Genomic DNA, 10,902 nt, shown 5'->3' with positions numbered 1-10,902 from the left:
CATCACTCATGATTTTATAGATCTCTATCGTATCCCCCCTTAGTCTCCTCTTTTCTAAGCTGAAAAGTCCTAGTCTCTTTATTCTCTCTTCATATGGGACCAAACCAGCGTTCCAAACCCCTAATCATTTTAGTTGCCCTTTTCTGAACTTTTTCTAATGCCAGTATATCTTTTTTGAGATGAGGAGACCACATCTGTAAGCAGTCTCTTCCACTTATCCACCCTGAGTTACTGTTCTACAGTTAATTACAAAGAACACATATTAGACACAGATTGCAGAGTGTTATAGATACTAAGCTGGATGGACTGTTGGTCTGACTCAGTATGGCTGTTCTTATGTTCTTATACTTTAAAAGGGTTCAGAAAAGAGCTAGATAGATTCATGGAGGTTAGGTCCGTCAATGGCTATTAGCCAGGATGGGTAGGAATGGTGTCCCTAGCCTCTGTTTCTCTGGAGGTGGGTGACAAGAGAGGGATCATGTGATGATTCCCTGTTCTGTACCCTCCCTCTGAGGCATCTGGTACTGGCCACTGTTGGCAGACAGGATACTGGGCTAGGACCTTTGGTCTGACCCAGTATGGCCGTTGTTATGTTCTTATAGCACATATACTGTAATGTGATTCACCATTATTTTTCAATTTGAGGAGGTTTTTTTTCTCTGATTTACAACTCTAAAGGCAAGACATTGAGCAAGACACAACCATCTCTTATCAACAAAACCTTAAATATTAACATGGAAATGCTATTTAATAGAAAGTGAAGGATTTGTGGGCAGATCTCAATAGTCATGTTCAGTCTTCACTAGGTCTTTTCCAGTAAAAATGGCATTAACATTCTTCTGATGAGATTGCAACTCTAACAGATAGATAAGGTCTATTTCGTTTTTTAAAATCACTATTGAAAAACTATTTGAACTGCTGGCATATAATGTGTTTATTGTATTACAAATTATTTGTACACTGTTTTCACTGTCATTGCACTGTGTTCAGATAGCGTAAATATATAGCATTATGTCTCTTTCCAGGAATGTCCTTACTGTCTTCATACAAACTTATTTTGCAGTTTTTAAATGAACTACAAAAACATAATAGGAGCAAGATAAAAAGCCATTATGAATGAAGAGATTAAAATGCATTTGTGAATAAAGTGTACTACAGTGGTGGTGGATTTTTTTAAGTAAATCAGGGAATTTTTCAACAAATATCACATCTTTAATAGAATACCAAACAGAATTCAGATTGAATATCCAAAAGTTCTTCACCAGCTTGGCAGAGAAGGGCGGAGTTGATTTAACTTTGCCATCACAGTTTGCCTCTGTAGAAGGATGTTAAATTAAAGTTTAAATGAAAATATACTGGTGAAACTTGAATTTAGAGAAGGCTTAAAAGACAAATTCAGCCCTGGTGTGAGTAATTGTAGTTCCCACTAAAGCCAACAGAAATTAGGTCTGCTTATGGCAAACTGAATTTGGTCCAGTGTCTATAAGCCTTCACTTTCAAATGCCTTAATTTCAGGTAGACAGCAATTAACACAAAAAGACATTTGGATGCATTGTGCTACAATCATGAGATGATTAGTTTTAGTTGGTTGATAGGGAACTGAGATACCAGTCTGTTTTCATTAGATTCATATTTATATGAAAGGCTGAGTTTCTTTGGTGCTTTGTTCATTCGAATTATCTACTACCTATTTGTGTATACCAGGCATCTGGTATCAATCTTCACCAGTAAAGTTGTTCGAGATTTTTCCCTTTTTTGCAACTGTTATGATAATTTTTGTCCATAATAGATTGGTCACTTGCATAAATATACAGCATATATTTACATAGAGATTACAAAAATACATTTCATTTATATCTAATTAAGTAACAAAAATTCACTTTCACACTTGTTTAAGAATCAACTAGCATTCCAAAATCTTTGAAGACTTAAGTCTTTAGAGCAAGAAATATGTTTCTTCCAAGGTAGCTATGCATCACCATCTGGAATGGGTTTTTTTAATTATAATTTTTTTGAAAAAATAGCTCTGTTCTAAAAATTTGTGCTTCAACAATTTCAGTGACCCATTCCAGTCTTTTCTTTTCCTCTCCAGTCAGTTTTTTTCAAATGACTGTAAAGCTAAACCAAGCACCTTTCTCACCTCAGTAAAGACCAAAGAAACTCATTATGAAAATGGAATGACCAGATAAAATAGCATATGAAGCTGAATAAATTAGCAGGATGAACAACATTACCTTTAACTCCACTAGCCAAACATAACTAGAGCACAGGACCCCATAAGCAACTTCAGTTCCCGGAGCTAAACTATTAATGAAGGAACTGGAAGTATTTTTCATAATCCCCTAACAGGTTTGTGTGACTGCAAAAGATAAATTGCTGTCAAATTCAGCTGTTTGGGTTTTTGTGGATATAGCATTCATGTAACAGTGCAGTATAACCTTTATCTTGAGCAGCCTACAATCATCATAAGTTCAGCAAATACCCCCTTTTCACAGAACAATAGTATTTTGTTAAATACACAGACTTGTTTACTTATTTACACTTTAATGTAATCAACAGTCCCTCTACATTCAGAATTGCCTACAAACCGAGACTGAGAATTCTAGAGTTCATGTATTCCAGGCTCCACTGTAATCAAAGTCAATCACAGCTTCAGGTAGCAGTTTCTGGCATCACTTTACTAGATGTCATTGTTCAAGGAAGAGTACAAAGCATTATGTTACACAGAGATTTTCTTGTCAAAGCATGTGTGTTCATTATTACAGGCGGAATAGATTTGCTCAAAGTTCTCAAATTTACCAGCTTCACAATACATTCCGAATGAAAACTTTGAATGTAGGGCAAAATTCAAATAACCATTTTTCATTTGTGGGTTTCTGAAAGCTGTTAGAACCCACTTCCTTTGTTAATCTTCCTTCCCATCTTGCAATGGAAGTTCTTTTAATATTGCAAACACATTCTCGGTACTCAACAGAGGCATTAGTGAACACTGAAGCCACAAATTGCCCAGATACAATTAACTCTCTTCACAGTCTTCTCTTCTTTCTGGGTTTTGTAATGTTAATAGGATGAGAGCTGGGATTATTTACAGGGTAAAGTATTTGTATTACTTATTCACATCAAATTTTTGTGGCTTAAATATGGTCTCTAGAAGGAAAGGACTGACGATGCTTTGCTGGATTCAGTCCTGCTTATTCTGTAATGAACTATTCATACAAACTCTACTGTACAAGAATTATGGCCGTTAGTTTACCCAATGCTATTGTATTTTCTTCTTTAATCACAGAAAAATTGACATGCAGAAATCATTTTAAACAGTTCTAGTTTTTGTCTCCGATTCTTAACAGACTCCAGTATTACACAGACATGTTTAATAGCATTTTAGTGACAAAGGGCTCATAAGACAAGAGCTAAGGGACTAACCAATATCATAGTAATAGAATTTATCAGTATTCAATATCTACCTGGCAACATCTTCGTATCCAGCAAACAGAGTGCATATCTTCAAGTTCTCTTCCATTTCATTCCATTGCACAATAACCAGCTGTTCACTTCTCAAAAGAAAAAACCCATTACTTTGGCACAAGTCGCAGCAAGTTTTTAACTGAAAATTAAAGGACTTACTTCCTTGGCTACAAGAACTTATGTGATACCTTTGTGCACAGTGTTTGTATTAGACCTGGAATTCAAACATGTCTGTTTGTTTCTTGGCCAGTTTAGCCACCTCCTCTCTTATTGCCTTCACTAGGGCAGCTGTAGAAATGTTGGTGAGAGGCATGTCCGAAGGGTCGTTCTCTGAAAGGCTCTGCTGAGAAACCGCAGTAGCAGGCAAGGGAGCCTGTTCCAGACTAGGATGCATGTTTGCTGGCTGACTGTATTGGCGGGGAAGTCTTGAAGGAGAGTTATGTTGGTAGCGTGATCGCGGATAAGCCTCTATGTAGCCAGGGAGGGGAACCTACAGAAGACAGCAATCACACAAAATAACTGACCATCAGATTCTGTCACAAAACCGAACACTCCAGAGAACTCCATGTAGTCGGAGCCAAATGGACATGTGTCTTGGGGTCACATGAACATAAAGCAGACTTCATACTCACAGTAACGCTTCACTGTCTACATTGTTGTATGTGCTATTGGTAAGCAAAACTCAGTAGGAAATGCCCCACTATCTAAACTGTGAACAAACTCTTTTTGCACAGGAAAACAAAACAAAACTATACATGCTAAACTGATCATCACTATAAGGGAAGATGGATGCCTTCTTGAAAGTGTCACTCTTTTATTTTATATCGTGCTTTGATTTCCTATAGCTGATTTTAACACATGGATTTATCACAGTATCCTGAAAAATATCTAAGAATATGGCTTGAAGAATCACTGTCTAATCAACATGAAGCAAGGAGCCAGGTTCTGAGTCTCAACTCACCCAATAAAAAATGAGAATGGACATAGATAGTATTAGATGCAGGCTGTGTGTGTGTGTGTGTGTGTGTGTGTGTTTAACTTTCCTCTGCAGTATGGGGCATGGGCCACTTGCACATTTAAAATAGTGTAAATGGTGGGTTTTCTGTAACTTGAAGTCTTTAAATCATAATTGGAGGACTTCAGTAGCTCTGCCAGAGGTTACAGGCCTACCAGGCTATGTCTACACAGCACACTTATTTCAAAATAACTCATGTGCAGAGTGCATATCTACACAGCAAACCCATTATTTCAAAATAATTTCAAAATAACGGGCTTCTTACTCCGACTTCTATAACCCTCATTTCATGAGGAGTAAGGGAAGTCAGAGAGGAAAAGTGTTCTCCCTTCGACTTCCTGCAGTATGGACAGCGCCAAAAACCGAGTTAAGCTACTTCGACTTCAGCTACAGAATTAACGTAGCTGAAGTTGTATATCTTAACTCGACTTTAGCCCACAGTGTGGATGTATCCCTGTAGTGCTGAGATTCTGTGGCCTGCAATGTGAAAGACGTCAGATTAGACGATCATGATGATCCCTTCTGACATTAAAGTCTGTGAGTTCAACACTTAGTAAATGGGGAGGTAGCTCCTATGGGGAAACCAGTCTGCTGAAACTAGGAAGAAAGGCCTCTCTATATACCCCCTGCCCATCACTGCACAGCTGACTATGTCCTTTATTGGGAAAGGAGCTTTGATTTCTCTGAAACATTGGGTTTTAATGACCATTTTCAACCCTGGTGAAATTCTTAACTCAAGTGCAATTTTACCAGAGATGAACATAGTCCATTATATCAATCAGAAATAATAGTAATTGGAAGATTTCATTTCCACACAGGACTAGATATATTACAGTTACACCACAATTTTGTTTGCTCTGAATCCACTGATTTCAGTGGAGTTACACTGGCCTAAACTAGTGTTATCAGTGAGGAATAAGGCCCTGCATCATGACAGAATACTAAATTTGCTGGTGCTACATTCTGATCCACTGTGGCAAACTCTAAAAACTACTGACTTTGAGGCAGTTTTAGAACTCAGCTTCTAGCTAATTTTTTATTTGTTTTGAAAATCACCTAGCAAATTGGTAAAGGAGCAACAGTGCTTCATTTTAAGGGATGTTTTAAGTCACTTTATTTGAAGTTGTGTTTATTTTCTTAATTAGACAAAGTAATTTTACCTGAGAGGTTACTGATACAGAGTAACCATTTTAAATCCAGTTAGAAAAAATGAAACAAAATCTCATTTATTTTCAGACTTGAAGTGATTGGCATAGCATCCTATGATCATCATGAATCAATATAAAAGCCATTAAAATGCATAAGCATACAAGAGAGCATTTGATACAGGTTGAACCTTTGTAGTCCAGCACCTTCAGACAACTGTTGATAATTGAGCACCTTTGGAAATTTGGCCATTTTATTTAGGTGATAAATGGGGACCCTTGGGTACTGAACTCCCCAAAAACTGTTCACTAAGGGTATGTCTAGACTACAAGGTTTTTTTGAAAAAAGTTGCCTTTTTTCAAAAAAACTTCCCCTGCGTCTAGACTGTTGCCATGTTCTTTCAAAACTAAATCGAAAGAACACAGCATTTTTTTTTGACCGCTGTAAACTACATTTTACGAGGAAGAACACCTTTTTTCAAAAGTGCTCTTTCGAAAAAAGGTGTTCTTGAATGCAAACAGGGCTTCTTCAAAAGAGAGCATCCAGACTGCCTGGGTGCTCTCCTTCGAAAAAGCGGCTCACTTTTTCAAAAGAAGTGGTTGCAATCTAGACGCTCTCTTTCGAAAGAGGCTTGTAGTCTATATGTAGTGTAAGGGTGCATCTACACAGTGGCACTAGCTCAAAATAAGCTATGCAATTTGAGCTACGCAAATCGTGTTGCTTATTTTGAGAGAGTCTATTTTGAAATTTGCTGCTGTCTACACAGCACCAAATTTTGAAATAGGCCGCTATTCCGACAAGTCCCTTAATCCTCGTGGAACAATGTTTACCGGGATGTTGGAATAGCAAGCCTATTATTTTGATTACATTTCAAACTAACGGCTGTGCTGTTAAGATGTGGAAAATGCTATTTTGGGATAGTTTTTTTAAAAGAGAGTACATCCCTAAAGTTGCAAATAGGCATTCAGTGGGATTTTGTCTGGCACGCATACTTTTTGGGTGCTTTTCACCTAACTGCTTAGGAATTTTTGAAAATCCCATCAGGTGTCTAGTTGCATCATTAGACATCTAAATATCTTTACAAATCTGGTGTTCATATTACATAGGCTCCACAAGATTCAAGGTATTTCCATCCACTCAATGCACTTAGTGCACAAAATGTGAAAATCACCAGGCATAGTATTTACCTGAGCACTAGATGAAAGTGGTATTTAAATGCAGTCAAGAGGCTTGTACCCCTGTTGATTGGAATGATCACATAGGCCATGTCAATGCTACAGGATGAGGTTGAATCTATTATGGTTGATTTCTGGTCACCTGATTTTGCAAAGTTGAAGGTCTGTGTCCCCACTGTAGGAAAGACTTCAATGTAGTTTGAAGTAGTGAGTTGACTCAAAGTGAACTGTGGGTAGCTATCTCACAGTGTCTGTGCCATTTTGCATTCTGAGTTATGGTCCTGGTGCATGCTGGGACCAAAACTATGCAGATGGTAGCTATGGGTTCATGCTGTCAGTATCCCATAACGTGCTCATCTACTCCCTCCTCCCTTGCTTGGAATCAATGGGAAACAGGCTTTTTGTGTGCTTTTTGGCCCTGGTTGCCCACGCACATGCCACAGCAGTGTGGGCATGGCTTCCCCCCACCTCGTGGATCCCATTGTGCATCAAACCATTGTGATGTTGATATCTACCTTGGTGCACCTAATGGTGCAGTATTTAGAGATTGAAAGCAGGAAAAAGAAGAGGAGGAGGAGGAGGAATCACCTCTGTGTCAGGGCACCATGGGCAGGATGTAGAGGGAAGCCCTTGCATTCAGTGGAGTGGAAATGCAGCCAGCATTTGCTCCTATTCACACAGTGGAACGCTGTTTCTGATGCCATGAGGCAAATGCAAACAGGTGGGACAGCGTAAGGCTGTAGGTATGGGATGATCAGCAGTGGCTGCAAAACTTCTGAATGCACAAGGTCACTTTCATGAAACTTTGTGAATGGCTTTCCCCCACCCTGAAGTGCAGGGGCACCCAAATGAGTCCCGCTCTGACAGTGGAGAAGCGCATGACAGTTGCCTTGTGGAAGGTTGCAAGGCCAGACAGCTGCTGGTCAGTTGGGAATCAGTTTGGAGTAGGAAAATCTATCAAGGGGACTGTTGTTATACAAGTATATCTATGCCATTCTGCTACAGAGGGTTGTGACTCTGGGAAATGTGGATACAGGCAGTCCCCGGGTTACATGGATCCGACTTACATCGGATCCCTACTTACAAATGGAGAGAGGCAACCCCGCACTAGCTGCTGCCCCCCAGCAGACCAGGGAGATGCGAAGCTAGTGCTCCCCCCCCCCCCCCCCCCAGCAGACCAGGGAGACACGGAGCGGCTTTTCTCAGCAGACACCTCAGCTTGAGAATAAAGGACTGAGGGAAGTGAGGTGTGGGAGAATAAAATTGAGCTCTGGAGAAATGTCTGGCTAGAGTTTCCCCTACAATATGTACCAGTTCCGACTTACATACAAATTCAACTTAAGAACAAACCTACAGTCCCTATCTTGTACGTAACCTGGGGACTGCCTGTACCACAGTGGAGGGCTTTGCCGCAAAGGGGTTCCCTAACTGCAGTGGGTGATAAATGGAACACACATCCCCAGCTTGGCACCCAGCCACCTTGTCAAGGAGTAGATAAACCGCAAGGGGAGCTTCTTGATAGTGCTGCAAACACAGGTGGCTCACAGGGCTGTTTCACTGACATCAGCATGGAATGGCCGGGAAAGATGCATGACACAAGCATCGTTAGGAACTCCAGCCTCTTCAGGAAACTGCAAGCTGCAATGTTTTTTCACGAACCAAAAAATCAAAATCAGAGAAGTAGAAATGCCAATAGTGATCCTTGGTGACCCAGCCCACTCCTTGCTAATGAGGCTCATGAAGCTGTACATGAGCAGCATGGACCAGGGGAAGGAGCAGTTTGACTACAGGCTGAGCAGAATGGTGGTTGAATGTGCTTTTTGGGCTCTTAAAGGGAAGATTTAGGATAGACTGACTAGGTTGGACGTCAGCGAACACAACATGCCCTTTGCATTGGCAGCCTGTTACGTGCTCCACAATCTTTGGGAGAGCAAGGGGGAAAGGTATCTGGAACAGTGGCAGGGGGACTAAGTTCCCTATAAGCTGCACGGCTGTGTGACCGTGCAGCTGTTTTCTGAGCTCTGCTCAGAAATTCAAGGCTCCCACGTAGGCAGGGAGCTCAGCTGTCTGGTGGGGGACCAGCTGTCATCTCTCTGAGCAAGCAGCTAAATGGAGCTGCTCCGTGTTTGAAACAGAGCAGCTCCTAGAGCAAGTAATAAAAAGTGAGATAAGGAGAGAATAAGTGGCTGCAGGGGTGGGGAGAGGAAGAGGGTGGGAGTGGGTAATTGGCTGAAGGGGAGTCAGAGGGGAGGGGAGTTTGGAGAGTCCCATGTGTTCAGGAGAGAGAGGCAGAAACTCAGCACTTTCAAGCTGCCTGGGAAGGGGAGGTAAGGGGATGACTGCCTGGGGTAGGTGGAGGAAGGGGGGGCGCTGGCACTGGGGTGAGGTGGAGGCAGGGAGGAGTTTGTTTGTGCTGTGAGGTGGGGGAGTTAGGACCGAATAAACTTCTGGTGCCTGCTAGTTTGAGAAGCAGGATTTTATCCCAGCCCCCACCTGGGCTGAGGGGAGCAGATTGCACATGAGTAGGTGGGGGGGAAAGGGAGGGGGTTGTGCAGTAAGGTGGAAGCAAGGGGCAGTTTGTTTGGGGTGTCTGACTCACTTGCTGCAGTTCTATCTGGCTGGCTGGGTTGGAGAGGGGTGTGCTAGGAGGACATTTGCATCACATTTCAAACAAAGTTTGCATAGGTGTTAATGGTTTAAGGTAAGAAAGAAAAAGATTATTTTAACAGAATTTTCTGGAGTGTTGCAGATATCTGAAACTCTAATCTTTATGATTTTTAAAAAAAATCTTGTTACTAATTAATACATGGTACAGTAAAACCTGTGTTATCCAGCACGCTCGGGGATTAGAGCGGTCCGGTTATCTAAACATTCCAGTTATTTGAGGGTCCCATCAATCTAGGAAAAACCAATGGACAATAATAGTAAAACTCAAGTTTTTAATATTGGTAGTTTTGTAGTGTGAGGCAGTTGGTCTCACATTTCTATTTTCAGTTAAAGATGATTAATACTTCTTAAATAAAAATTGTTAAGCCAAACATGGTAAACCAAGCCAGGCCTGTGCACCTGAAGATGTGACAATATTGTGGCTGGAGGCAATGCCGGTTAACAAAGTTTTCTGGTTATCAGAGTGCCAGATAACAAAGGTTTCACTGTATATTGTACTGCATTAAGGCCAGATCTTTGCTATGTGGTACAGTTCTGGTTCTTATGAGTCAGAAGTAACAAGTACTAGGTGTAATGTGATAGTTGTTTTGTAGGATAAAACCCTATTTGCAAGCTTGTTGAAACATGCATCTGTCTACAAACACTAAAGCCATGAATTAATTTGTTCTGAGGCTTCTACTCTTTGGCTATGTCTAGACTGGCATGATTTTCCGCAAATGCTTCGTTAAAAGCATTTGTGGAAAAGAGCGTTTAGATTGGCATGGACGCTTTTGCGCAAAAGCACTTTTTGCAGAAAAGCGTCCGTGCCAATCTAGACGCGGTTTTGCGCAAGAAAGCCCTGATCGCCATTTTCGCCATCGGGGCTTTTTTGCACAAAACTGTTCTCAGCTGTCTACACTGGCCCTCTTGCGCAAAAGCATTTGCGCAAGAGGGCTTTTTCCCGAACGGGAGAGTCATTTTATTTGCGGAAGAACACTGAGAATCTTACATTAGATCGTCAGTGTTCTTGCGCAAATTCAAAGCGGCCAGTGTAGACAGCTGGCAAGTTTTTCTGCAAAAGCAATTGCTTTTGCGGAAAAACTTGCCAGTCTAGACACAGCCTTTGAGTTTTGTTATATATGTATGTTGCTTTGTTTGTATTGGTGGTGCACTACCTCAGTATTGGTGTTGCACATAAGAAATTTCAACCTGCCCAAGGATAGAAAATGTTAGAGGGAACACTGACGCAGGGCTGAGGCAGAATGCCTAGTCAGAGATTTTGAGCAGCCAGATACCAGGGCAATAAGGAGAGCACAGAACAGGCCAGTACAAATCAGAGAGGCTTTGAAAGAAAGTTTTATGAATGGCCAATTTTGGGAGTCATACACCTCAGCAAGGGGCCCCTGCATTCAGTGTGTGTTTGCCTGTAATCCCCCACCCCACTTCTGCAGTACA

General features: G+C 41.1%; 1 protein-coding gene across 3 annotated transcripts in view; it reads right to left on the bottom strand.

Annotated features, from left to right (window-relative positions):
- Window positions 1-916: 916 nt before the first annotated feature.
- The window catches only part of KIAA1549L (KIAA1549 like), a 234,831-nt gene continuing 224,845 nt past the window's right edge, over window positions 917-10,902 (bottom strand). For all 3 annotated transcript variants that reach the window (XM_075927818.2, XM_075927820.2, XM_075927819.2), the window contains one exon: window positions 917-3,955. In XM_075927818.2, the coding sequence (XP_075783933.2) occupies window positions 3,674-3,955 (282 nt within the window). In that variant the 3' untranslated portion in view covers window positions 917-3,673. The remainder of the gene's footprint in view (window positions 3,956-10,902) is intronic.

The sequence above is a fragment of the Pelodiscus sinensis genome, chromosome 5 (genome assembly GCF_052426305.1).
Source record: "Pelodiscus sinensis isolate ZL-2025 chromosome 5, ASM5242630v1, whole genome shotgun sequence".
In the NCBI taxonomy this organism is placed as follows: Eukaryota; Metazoa; Chordata; order Testudines; family Trionychidae; genus Pelodiscus; species Pelodiscus sinensis.
This window is presented reverse-complemented; position numbering and strand designations above follow the sequence as displayed.